Source organism: Salarias fasciatus, chromosome 6 (genome assembly GCF_902148845.1).
Source record: "Salarias fasciatus chromosome 6, fSalaFa1.1, whole genome shotgun sequence".
Lineage (NCBI taxonomy): Eukaryota > Metazoa > Chordata > Actinopteri > Blenniiformes > Blenniidae > Salarias > Salarias fasciatus.
This window is the reverse complement of record NC_043750.1, coordinates 21,329,128-21,342,855: the sequence shown is the minus strand read 5'-3', so window position 1 is coordinate 21,342,855 and position 13,728 is coordinate 21,329,128. Positions and strand designations below refer to the sequence as shown.

Here is a 13,728-nt window from a genome sequence, read left to right as displayed (position 1 = left end):
AGTGCCAAAATCTCTGACGCTCTTGACACCCTTCTCTTAAAACAGTCTTTGTTCAGCACAGTCATAGGGACCTGATAGGGAGGCTAAGGGAACTACGGCGGTCTCCAAAAATGCATATTTGGTTACCGTGCTTGAGTTGGAGATGTCATGGGAATATTTTCTATCTTTTATTATTATTATTTTTTTTTTTTTACATTTCTTCATCAGCACTTATTTGATATTCAGAAATTTACCACACATAGTTGAAAATGTCACAAACAACGTCTGAAATTCATTTTCCAATTGCTCTTTTTTTTTTTTGCGCTCATGACCCAAAAAATGAAAGTTTTTAGCATTTGACAGCACAAAGAGAGAGACAAATAGGAGTATTTCTGCTTGGAATAGCTCTTGTTTGACCTTTCTCTGACTCATCCTTAATCCTTGTGACATTTGTAGATCTCTTCTGCATATTGACATCAGGAGAACTACTCGCTAGGTACACAACCAGACGTTTTCAAATTGTGAATAAGATTCATATAAACCTATTGAACAATATAAATGGCTGCTAATATCGTGTGTGTAGTAAATTTCATATGAATTCAGACAGAACACAGACAAAGATAACAGCACCTTATGCATCTTCCCTCTTTTTTTTTCTTGAAATGAGAATGCTCCAAAGAGTTCTGAGATCAATACTGACAAACTGGTTACAGCTGTATTTTTAATTTCCTGCTGGGAAAATATGTGACCCAATACAAGCGAGGTGTTTGGAGCTGACCGTAAAATGCGTATTTTCCGTGTAGCCGGTATATGAAGCCTGATGTGGAATAAACAGTAGCGCGTACTGTTTTCAGTCATAATCTCTAAAATCTTGACCTTCTCTCCCTCAGCTTCACCCTGCGCCCGTACTGCGCCCCGTCACTCCGCTCCCTCTTTCCTCTTGCACTTTCTTCTTTCTTTTTTTTTCTGAGGAACAAACAGACAAGCTTGTCCTAGTCAGGATGAGTCAGTGCAGCTGGGGTGCAGGTCATTTACCCACAGCCCACTCAGATGGGACAGATGGCTCAGCCACTCGCATGCTGCTATGTGTTAACTGTGCATCCAGTGCGAAGCTAATGCTAACACGTGCCGCTTGAAGGGGAAAGAGTTCAGCTGATCAAAAAACTGTGGTAAAGTGAGTAATCTCAGGGTGGAATTGTGAAAAACATACGTCAGATCAGTGGGCTTTACAAACAATGAAAACACTTGGAGGTTTGACCTCTTCTACTGAGGTTTGGTGAGTAGGCATTTGTTTGCCTTGTTTCAGTGACATTTTAGAATAAGATCAAGCTGATAGAAATGATTATTTCTGATCACACCCCATTTATCACAGTTTCCCACACTGTATACTGAGCATGACAAACTTAATTGCCGAGAATCAACAGTACAGACGATGATATATGTCAATCATATACTAGAGGTGAAAGAACATTAGTGTTTAAAAGGCATCAATACAGCTGCAGTGGATTGTGTAAAGACTGTGTTTTTATTTATTTATTAAATATTTTTGAATAGATCCCTTTTAATATTGAAACCAAAATAATAATGGTGATACTGGGATGTTGCTGAACACAAATGCTTGTATGGTGTCTAGAAAGATTTCATCCTGTGATAGTTTTCTTCCTTGTTTGTTTATATACTTGGCTGCGCTTGTGGTTTTGCCAATGATTTCAAAAGCATCACAAGATTGCTGCTTGTCCTCATCGAAGAAGTTCAAGCTTTGGTTTGCAGTATATTAGATTTTCACTGATGATTAGGCTTATTTGAGTCTGCTGTATGTCCTCAATGTGGGGCCAGCGTCTCAGCCACCATAGTAAGAATTGTCAGTTATGCATTTCATGCTCAGTGAAGTAAATATTGCTAATACAGCACTGTTCATAAGCCATCCAGGTGCTTTATGTATACTGTATATTGTGCATGGATGCTATAATAGTACCCAGTGGTGGTACGTTAGTCTGGACCTCTAATGTGGGGGATGAATCCTAATTGCAACAGGAAATGGGCATTGAAACAAGTTGGTGGTTATGACTTGTGATAACTTTGTGTTGGGAGCAAGTAGTCAAATAGAAACTTCACAAAAAAAAAAAAGTAGTGAAATTATTGCCTAGTTCAATAAGCCATGTTCTTTTTTTTTTTTTTTGGTCCAGAAAATTTCATGAACTGAAACATGTATGAGACTAAATGTAGCTTCTGGCTCAAGGTCCTGCTGCTTTCTCTGCTTCTGAAAGAGAAATAGGCTGGTTTACACCCTGTGCTTTATTTTTTTTAATCTTTTTTCCAATTTGAAGCTGATGTACCACATAAATTGTTTCATTTGGTGAAATTGTGCTCATTTTGTTTGGAGTAATCTCACAAAATAACAAGTAATCAATACCATCACATGTTGTGTTACCTCATTATTGTCTTTTCATTTGGACTTATTGTGCCAAGTAGGCACTGGTTGTGTCTACACTTCATGACCAGTAGTTAACAATGACTGTGCCTTTCACACAGTGTCTTCTAGATGTGGTTTATAGATGTCATATTTGTGTCTTGAAGCGGCAGTCTTATGTAATGACTCCATTCCTGCAAAAACACGGAAACACCGGCCTGGCTGGCTATTGCTTTACCACTGGAGATGTGGAAGATGAATACAAGTATGTCGTTTAACAGCCTGAGAATGATGGTCCCTTCGCAATTAGTCCACTTTAAAGCCTTTTAGACTGCTTTAAGCTTTCTAAACCGTGAGACGCAATTAGCTTTCTCAGTGCAGTAAAAGTGTAGTTGGAGGAAGTTGAGTGGCGTTGGCAGGGTGGCTCACTGGCAGCTACATTCACTCATTTAGACTTCTAAACGAGATCAAACCCTTGTAGTCGGAGGCTGATTTGGCCACACTGCCTCCTTTTAGGTGCTGCAGGGTAAAACACAGACGTCAGTTCAAGTACCGTTAAGTCTTTAATCAGTGCACTGCGGTGTCATTTTTTATTCCCGCTGTTATGGACGTTGGCATTTTTTGGGTGGGCAATGAGCAAGTACCCAAGCTTTTTGTGCTTTGCAAAACATTTAAAGACTGGAATGTTACTCAGTCAAAAACTCAGAGTGGAGAGTTGTAGCATTGAATTGATTCCAGTCTGCCAGTCCTCACAGCATTTTGCTTTTTTTTTTTTCTTGGCTGAAACGAAGAATAAATTGATTCTGCAACGTTGGATAGGAATGGCTGTCAGCTAAATATTGTTTGCAGGATTTTTTTCTTGGCAGGCTGCTGACTGTAGTTTGACATTGGAGGTCAGGTGTGGGGTTTCCCCTTGGTTTTTGGAAAAACGTAGATGCTGAGTACAAACTGCTTGGCAAATCAACAACATTTCAGTTTGATATCATATGTATGTTTAGCCATCTATTCAGTGAGTTGAGTCACCAGCTATCTAATCAAGCTATTGTAGTTAGTAAATCGTAGTTTATTTTTCCATCCTTTTCGAGTCTTTCAAGCTCATCAGCAGGGTCTGTGGGTGCTGCTGAACAGTTATTCTCAGTTTCATTATAGACATTAAAGATACTTAAAAGGTTCTGATTTTCAGACGGCTGCATTGTAACTGTCATTGTTATGTGTTGTGATAGTAATATGTTTGTTTGTTTTTTGGCAAATGGCAACTGACACTAAATAGCTCACTCTCTTGACACCAGTCTGGATCTCGTGACTTGATCAATCTGTTTATTTTTGCTTGCGTTCGATGCTATGTGGGGCCTTTGTTTCTGTGAGCGTCTCTCCCGCCACTGTTGCCGTTCTCATTCTCCAGTGATGCTGTGTTAGGAGGCATCTGATGACAGTGTGACTCTACTCATTTGGCATCTTCACAATCCCACCCTCCCCTTCCTCTGTCATCATCTTATCAAGCCCCTCAATGTCCCCTCTGTCTGCCACCTCCTCTTCATAGGCTATAAGATCTGGGAGGGCAAACAGAGGGTGACTTCCTGTGTTTCATCCTATCAGAGGACATACTTCTAGAGAAAAAGGGGGGTGGTGGATAAAGAGGGACTGCTAGGCACAGCTGCCATGCTGGGGCAGCCCTCCCCATCCCAGTCCAGTATCGTCCCATGCTGTCCCATTCCCAGCCCCGGGGCTGCGAACGCTGGACTTCAACAAGCTGAAGTGGGCTCTGTGATAGAAAAGGTCGGAATCGGTCGGTGAATGAAGGAAGACTAGAATAGATATGTGCGTGTCCTGCAGTCACAGACCACTGAAATCTGTCTCAGACCACTCTGGAATCGATTGAATGCAACACTGACTACTATGGAATGTACAACACAAAAAGCAGGACTGGTCTCCTCATCATATAAATTATGAGCACTGACATGAGGTATGTAATGGCAAACAGCTACTCAGTGTGTGGCTAAAAAAATCTTCCACTGTGGATTTGTGTCATGTTATGTTCAAAGCGCTGTTCAGTGGTTTGAATTCTCTCATTTTGTTTTGTGTAGAGCTTTTATTTGACTTTGAGTCTTTTCATTTTCACTGACGCTGGGCTTGATAATGTCAGCAAGTGACCGAGTTTATTCAATGCACAAAAAAATTTTCCTCAAACACTGGCAGGAGGTAAATCTGATTTCTGACCACCGGTGTCTCAGAGCATGTAACCGTTTTTTCTGACAGTTCCAAAAACAGTTTCAGATACAGATCATGACGGCTTTTGCAGTCGTGCATTGTTGAGCCATTTCAACCGACAGAAAAGTGCAGCCACAACTGTAACAAAATTAATCTGTGGTCACTGTGATGTACATCAGTTTTCTCAATCAAGAGATAGATTTTTCAAATAAATTCACTCAAAAGCTGTGTGGTCTGAATCCTTTCAGTCTAAATTCAACAATATACAATGAGAAAAGGTGCACTTCAGACTGATGTTTACATCTTGAATGCATGTAAATCTCCATGGATTGGTATTAAAATTTAGAGAAATCAGATTACCAACCACTACTCGATGTTAACTGGGTTATTGTATCGCATGCAAATGGATTGTCCAGTTTCCTGCCTCAATCTCATTCCTTCCACTTTCCTTTGGTGTCTTTTTTTCTTCCTGCGTATAAACACACACTAACACCCTTATTGGTAAAATGCACAACTTCCATTGCCTGTTTTGGATTCCTGCTTGCAGTCCATATTTTCCTCTGTGCATCATTGTATGTGTTTGTGCTGTTTGTTCACATCTAGTGTGAAATAGGTGGTGGAAAAGCACAAGTATCAAGTATGTATAATTGTGCATCACAAAATCTGTGTGAAAGCCCACAGATGGAGGAGAGACGCTCCAGCTATCACACAGCTTGTCGTCCTCGAGCCACTACAGTCTGTAGGCATGTTGCAGCCGGTGGCAGAAGCTCTGGGGTGGAGATTATTTAAAAAAAATCCAAAAATTCCAAAATTTGGAGATGCATGTTGTTTTTTAAAAAATATTTAAGGATATTGGCAAATGGCCTTTACGGCAGGCTTTTACAGCACCAGTGTTTGATTTGTGAAACAGCTATACAAACTTGTAACTGATAAATATTCACCTTCAGCTCCTCTTGCAAATGGACGGGATGAGAATTGACTTTTTTAATCAGAAGTTTCTGTGAGACTTTCCTCTTCAGTTATGGATAATTAACATCTTGTCTTCAAATAGGATTATTGAATATGAAATGTGGCTTATTGAACTTAGGCTTTTAATTACATGTGCTGCTGTGGCGCTTCAAGCGAGGTGTGAGGGACCCAGGTTTGAATCCTCATTGTGACGGGAAAACGACAGCCATCACAAACACGTAAAGTCTTTAGATCCAATTGATCTTGCATTTTCATTTTTAGTAAAATCTGTGATACTGAATTTTTGGTCAGTCTTTTTGATTATTTTATCTTTTTTTTCCCCTCTGTATTACCTTGTGCGTCATTGTGGGGGTTTTCTCCTGATAGTTTGGCTTTCTTTCCTGTTTGTGCTTGTTTGTTAATTGGTGACTTTGATTCGATGATAAGTGTGATTTTGAGTACAGCTGGCTGTCTCTTTGTAAGTGATAAACTGGAGACACATCCAAGGGTACATCCAAGGGTACTACTAGTACTAGACTGCTAGTCTGGTTAATGTTAGATGGGATAAGCTTCAACCCTCCAAGTCAACCTTGGATGAGCTGGATCAATAGTCCAAGTGTCCTCCCGCCTTAGGTTTTTCTATGTAATTGTGTTTTGATGTTTTGAGGTAAGAGAACCATGTATGGAAGTTCTGACATATTCAATTAAAATAAAGCAAAACTTGAAGATAAGTTCAAGTTGGTGGAACTTTAAAATTTTGTTACTTTTGAAGCCACATTTATTGGGTGAGTTGTTGAATCCAAGTCTAATTTAAATCTCCATAATGACATGACTTTCATCTGGATTGATTCAGCAGCAGGTAACTTTTTGTCACATTGTCATGATGCCAGAATTACGTCATAAGTCTGAAGTCCGAAAAAGAACTTCCTTATAGACGGGGTAGCTCTCTGAAATTGCTGATCAAATGGATATGACCCTCGAGCATGGTCACTGGTGAATATGATAAACTACGGCTGAGCAAGATGACCCCATTCATGTCTCCATATTTTTTCTAACACTGGCGATATACATGATGAACTCAATTTTTTTCCTCAGTTTTTACCAAAAATATGATTCTGGGCAAAAGCCACGAGCAAACTGCAACACAGGCACTTTTATTAAGCAGCATCTGCACAAAATAAACATGTGAGCTCTACAGAAAAATAGTGGAAAAAAACTTAACATCCTGGTGCAAAATACAATGAAATGGCTCTTTCAATCATCTTTCAGTCATTTCACTGGCTGGGCTGGACCTCCTGGCGTCCTGGTTTTGGCCCAGAGACCGTATGTTTAACACAGTGTTAGACTCATCTGACATTACCTGAGTCATTCACTGTATTTAAAGGTCACTGAGTCAGATTAAACTTTACTGCACTGCGTGTCATAAAAATCAGTGAGAAGCCAGTTTGAGCTTATAAGTGAGAATTTGCTCCTATTAAAATATGTTTATGTAATATTAAAGCACTCCCTGTGTTTGCTTTTCCCCCATTGTGTGTCCATATATCTCCCTGATCATTCAAAGTGTTTTTCTGAGTTGGCGCTGACCACAATGACAGAAAACATTACAGACTTCAAGTTGCACAGCTCCGGAGGTCCTGGAATCAATTTGTCGTGCTCTGATTTCTTGTCAAAATATTTTTACGTTCTTTCTTTTTTTTCTGCTCAGCGTTCTCCTCTTCGAATTTTACGTCATTTTTGTACGTCACTATGTTGCGTCTGTCCACAAACTTGAGACGTAAGTGGGTTGAGCGTGCAGGGAGGAGGATGTCTGTGGAGAAGCTGGCTCCTAGCGAGAGAGGCTGCAGGCGGTTGACAAATCGGGAAACATGGGGACTCTAAGCTATATCAATATAAACAATGTTGTGATTTTACAATATTGAATTTTAGGAGATTTTGATATATTGACCAGCCCTATGGTGGACCTACACACATTAATCTGTATAGTTTAATTGAAGTAGTTTGGGTTGAAAATCTTATTGTACATTTGTTTTCTTTCTTCTTTAAAATTTTTTTTATTGTCATGAACCTGTAGAATTGACATAAATTGTTCTATTTAAAATGCAAGTGTCTTAAAGGTAATTGCATACAGAACGTGACGGTTAAGCCGTTTTGTGGAGCAGTCCTGTCTTGAACACGCACGACTTGCCCAGTTGTCCACAATCTCACCCTGGGCGGGCTTGGCCTCGCTGTAACCCAAGCTCCTGGTCCTTCTGTTCCCCACAGGGTAACTTGACCCAAGATCGCTTTGTCACATGCAAGAGTGAGAGAGGTTCTCTCTCCACACCCTCTGTCTTTGTCCAGCCACCACAACACATTCACATCAGAGCGGCTCTGCTTCACTTTAGCTTTTACTGGTAAATCAAGCCTTCAAGAAGGCCGTCTTCAAAATGAGGAAGTTATAGAGGTTTATAAGCTTTGAATGGATGTTGTGAGTGTGTTTCTGGTTAAGTAAGCTAGACCTTTGTCAGTGTGTTAAACTGTGCAGTATTCACAGTTGGATTTTGTCAGGGCGAGATATGAAGCTTTGCCTGATTCTTTAAGTGTTTGTTGTGTTTTTGTCTATGCGGTTCCAACAAGGAGTGTGCTGCACTGTGCAGTGCTTGCAGCCTGAAATCCAGGAGCTTAGCAAGTTTACTCTTTCTTCATCCTGTTTGTGAAGGAAAAGGTTTGGTGGTCTTCATGCTGTCTCAGGGTGAGGCTTGGCCCGCAAACAAAGGACACCCTGTGGATGAAAAAACAGCTGAAGGATGAAAAAAGCCAAGCCCAGAGCATTGTTAATACGGTCAGAATCTCACCCCAAAACAACAACAATACATCTTCAGTTTGCATTCCTCACACATTGCCGCTGTGCTTCCTGATCTTTCTGATCTCGGTGGTGGTTGTCTCTCGTTTCAAACAACACTCTGTGATAATCTGGTTTTCTACCGCCCATCGTGTCGTAGTGATCCCCGTCTCACAAAACCTCCCATTTAATGATTCTTGTTTCTGTAAATACATGTCCTGGTATCAGCAGCTAGAAGGAAGTGAAACAGTTAAATCCCCTAAATCTTATGACACACTTCTCTCTTCCCTGGCAGACAGCTCATGCTTGTATATTGTGGCGATCTTATTTTGAGCACGACAACAACAGAAGTCTTCAGTCCAACTGCCATGACTCAGCAGAATCTAGAGTTCACGGCCCCTTTGTGTCTACGTTCAAGTGATTCCTGCTGGATATGTTTTCAAAAAGAAAATATAAACAGGAGTCGTTGCAGTGCCAAAACCAGCTCTGATCCCTCCTTTGTGTTACGCACCTTTGATATGTAAACGAGTTCTGGAGCAGTGTGTTTGAATGATGATGATGAATAATAATGATCTAATTAAAGTGGCACCGGGGGGGTTTGATCATGTTGATGTCAGCATGACCCCAATAATCATCAATTGCTAATACATTTAATTATGCTGGATAACAAGAGGCACAAGTGGTCTGTTATTGTCTATTATCACACTTCTGAATGCATTTGATTATAAGGATTGTTTTCATAAACTGTTATGTGCTCAGGCTAAAGTCGGATTTTATCAGCTCTTAACCCCCCCCCCCCCCCTTCACATCTGTTGTGCGTGTGTGTGAGTTTGAGCTTCGTTGTCTGCCTTTTCCACACAGACAACAAATTGTATTTGAAAGAAAAGAGCTAATTGCCTGTTTCTCTTTATAGAATCGGTTCGTCACTCCAGTCGGGGTGCTAGACCAAACTATGTGGCTTTTGTTCTGGTTATCCCAGACACATATTTCTGGTCGCGGGCCTCTTCCCTGTGGCCCTCACCATTCTTCAGCGAGGCCGGTGCAGCTGGCGGAGAGTGCACACACAGACACAAGCTATGCTAGGACACATCGGCTAAACTGGGAAACTGAAGCATTTGGCCAGCCTGTGGTCATCTGGGATTGGAGCAGTCATTGTAAGAACACACACTAAAACCTTTGGCCTCGTTTCTGTGCTCGCCCTGCAGGCATGGAAGAAGCGGTGGTTTGTTCTGCGCAGTGGCCGTCTGACAGGCGACCCAGACGTGTTGGAGTACTACAAGAATGACCATACAAAGAAGCCCATCCGTGTGATTGATCTCAACCTGTGCGAGCAGGTAAGGTTTCCCCTCACACACATCCCGCTCATTAAAGTCTCAAGTTCATGTGTTTGTCCAAATATTCCAAAGTCCAGTTTTAAATAACCACACTGTCTGTCCCACATGTCACATTCATTCTTGCATTTGCAGTGCTTGGTTTCACATATGATATTTCAGACTGATTTACAGCCACTCAGATCGTCACAATAAATAGAAATCATTTGTCAAGCATGACTAGTTTCAATGTACGTACTGTTTTGAAGGGAAAATGTTTGTGTTTCACCCGTTATCTAACAGATCTGTGGCCTTTGCATTTATTTGTTTTCACATCAACTAAAAACAAATACTATGAGGGGAAAAAAACCCAGTACATTTTAGCAGATTATTCTGACACTTAAGTCCAAGCATTTCGAGAGCCCTCACTAATACCTAACATTAAGATAAAATTGCATTTTGTTCACCATGATTATAATAATGAACAAATGAGCACTATTGGGGTTAATTCATTCAAGAACTTCTTAACAAATTATTATTGCACTCTATTTTCAATGCATGAAATTGCTAATTTTGTGCTTGACCGACTGTAAAGACTTTGTAGTGCTCTGCCTGATGTGTTATTAAGCTTGAGCCTTATTTTTTTTTTATTGCTCCTGTCAGGTGGATGCTGGGCTCACATTCAGCAAAAAAGACTTGGAGCACAGCTTCATATTTGACATCAAGACCATCGACCGCGTCTTCTATCTGGTGGCTGACACCGAAGACGAGATGAACAAGTGGGTTCGCCACATCTGCGACATTTGTGGTTTCAACCCAACAGATGAAGGTGAGAGCGCACAGCGGTGTTGACAGTGAACATAAACATGTGACTTCACCAAGAACAATTGCACACAAAAACAAAGTGGACGTGACAATGATAGTATTTTTACACCTGAATATGCTGTGTCATCATCGTCTCATCTGATTCTCTTGAAAACAGAAAATGAAATTTATCTAAAGAACATATGAGTGGACTGCAGTGTAGGGACTGCAACACAGTTGCAACCAGCAATATCATTTTAACTTTCCTTTTAACCATAACTCAAAAACTATCATTGAAAATTCATAATTAACTGCATTTAACATGTACATAGAGGACTTTCCAGTCCCATAGTCTCCCCATACACAAGTTAAAGTTCACAGCCAGCCATGCTTGGTTTGCAGCTCATGAATTTTATCAGACCGTTCGTTCAACCACAAAATGTAACATTCAATCACAATTTTTTTGCGAATATCTGTTCAGAATGGTTCATAAAGGTTCAAATCATGTTTGATTCAACATTTCTTTCCTGCACATGGTTTGTAAGCTGGCCTAAAAATATTTAAATACTTTGTATTAAAGGGCAGAAGGTGCATGCATCAACTGTATGAACTGAATGCTGCTTAATTTCTATTTCAAAGACTATTAATAACTCCACCTAACAAAAGATGTTGGCAGAATTTAGCACTGTGATTTAGCCGATAGGCTTGTTCCACTTTGCTTTGTCTTTTATCTCACTTCAGTCTGTTGAGTCTTTCAAATGTGTTCATCCGTCTCTTTGAAGGAGTTCAGAAAACCAGATGAATTATCCAGAATGCTTCTATTCAGCATAGTTCCCAGCCAAGGTCTAATGATCCATGTGTTGATCCATGTGTTGGATTGAAGTTCACATTACCCTTGTTCCCAGTACTGGATAATCGCAGCATTGTGTGCCTGTTGGCCTCACTGCCCTTCTCTCATTCTTCCCCTCTTATCTGGTTTTCATTCCCTCTCGTTTGCATACTCCTATTTCCCATTCGGTCTTTGAGACTAATTAAGACTTTTGCTACTTTATAGTCAATCCTCAATAGTTTCGGACCCTCATTAACTTATTCCGTGAGTGTGTTTCTGTGATGAGAACTTGGTACCGCTGCTGTTTGGCGTGCCACACCACAGAGAATCTTTCAGTGGAAGAAGGAACACTTCAAACCTGGGAACTGACTCACGGGTTATGCTTCTCCAAGGTCATCCTCGCCACAGTATTGTGACTGTCTCTAGCTCTTGTTAGTGTTGCAGGGTAACCCTGATAACAACATTCATGGCAGCACTTGAACAGAATTATTGGAACTTGCTTTTCAAACCCTGTTGTACAAACCAACAGACTGTTCAAGGGGAGGTGAGACATAAAGACGGACAGCCTTCTGAGCAGTTCTCATTAGAAAAGAGTATCCTTGGCTCTATGTATTACGCTTGCTCACATATCTCCCACTCCTCTGTCGTGTGTGGCTGGAGTGTTTCATAGCAGGACAGATATTAGATGGAGGAACATTGGTGGGGGGACTGGGGGGATGAATGTGAGACAGTGAAAGGAGGTATAGATTAGTACACAAAGGGGGGATTTTCCCTTTCCTGTACGAATCAGCACTTACAGCTTTGACAAACAAATGGCAAAACAAGAAGGAGCCTGCAGAGGAGAAGACGGGGCAAATGATTCAATTTAGAGAGAGAGAGAGAGACGCTGACTTTTAAAAGAAGAGAACTCGAGGACCTTGCATGAGATAACACCAAATCAGTTATAGAAGGGAGTGGGAGGAAAGCTGTGAAGAAGGATGGAAAAAAGTAGAGCAGTGTGGAATGAAAAACATATATATTTTACCCAGTATCAGCCATCTTGGCTCTCAGCAGCACACAACAATCCGCTCAACAGAAGGAGCTGAAAAGGACTTGGATATTTGCTTATTTGCAACGTGACAAAGCGGAGACCTTGAATATGTTATATCTAATAAGATGTGTAAAAAGAAGGTCTGTCTTCTCTCGGCTCATGGACAAAAGCAGCTCTCAGTTCATTTTCAGATACGTGTTGAACATAGACGAGAGAATCATAATGGTCACTCTTTTCTATAATGAATTTTCAGCAGTGGCTGCGGCACACTTTAGTTTGATAACAGCTGTTTGCGCTGGAGTTCCTCACCGCAGTAAACTCTGTTTAAAAAAGAAAATGTTTGCCCACAGGACCTTTCCTGGGGAAAATAGTGAGGCTGTGGCTTGTTGGATCCCTAAAGAAGGGTGTTTCAACTCCAAGCAACACCTTCCATCTGTGGTGGAGTTTAGCGCGTGTCCTCCATCAGAGCGAACCCTCACTCATCAGCCGTGTCTGTTCAGACCTTATTGAGATGTATAGTTGATGTGATGTCGATCAAAATTCTGCCTCAGAACACATTGGAGTGTAACATTGGAGGTGTGTTGCTAGGAAACAGCTCGCGTCCAAGTGTACTCTGTTGGAGTTGACGTTAACAGACGCCGCTTATTGTTTTACTTTGTGCCGAATATCATCAGTCACCAACGTCACCTGGACGCGCCTGCAACTTAATGTGCTTATTCGCAACAAGTGCGAGCGTAATGACAACTACAGGATTAGGATAAAGAGAGCGAGAAGAACAAACAGAAGAATAACATGAAAGCACAATCAGACATTCAAAGCAGGCTTAGAAAAAACTCACAAAGTGAAAACATTAAGGCTTCGTCCACTTTTTAATTTAAACCAAAAAATAAAACTGTATTGAAATGAGTGTGAAGAGTCAGAAAGTGAAGTAAAGATTGCAAAACACCGAGAAGTTATCAGCCAAAGACCGACTAAGAGCTTCTGATAAATGACATGATGATTGTGTTTCGCTTCTGTGTCTTCACCAAACATTGCTCATCCAAGAACAACTTTAAGATTCTTGGTTCCTAATTTATTCTCTTTGAAGCCGCCGGCACTGTATGACAATGACACAGACGATAACATTATTATTTTGCATACTGAAGTTGTTGTAGTAACTCTGAAGTCAATGAAATCGCAAAACGTAGGTACTGTTGTACGGTACCTATAAGCAGGTCACAAGCCTGTAACAGCCTTGATATTAGTGAAAGTCAATTTTTTTTATGCCATCCCAAATTAGAAAAACACTTTGAAATGAACTTTACTGAACTAATATAATAGAAAGGCGTAGACTGTATGTGAAGTAGAGCTAAAACATCAAAATTGTTAAATGATCTTTGAATCTTTTAT

General features: G+C 40.7%; 1 protein-coding gene across 5 annotated transcripts in view; it reads left to right on the top strand.

Annotated features, from left to right (window-relative positions):
- Positions 1-13,728, top strand: part of LOC115389594 (GRB2-associated-binding protein 1-like) — a 52,187-nt gene that overhangs the window by 25,130 nt on the left and 13,329 nt on the right. For 4 of the 5 annotated variants that reach the window (XM_030093031.1, XM_030093030.1, XM_030093032.1 and 1 more), the window contains 2 exons: positions 9,572-9,700; positions 10,340-10,505. In XM_030093031.1, the coding sequence (XP_029948891.1) occupies positions 9,572-9,700; positions 10,340-10,505 (295 nt within the window). Of the gene's footprint in view, positions 1-4,092; positions 4,353-9,571; positions 9,701-10,339; positions 10,506-13,728 lie in introns of those variants that run through there. The other variant, XM_030093033.1, reaches the window with a different exon arrangement.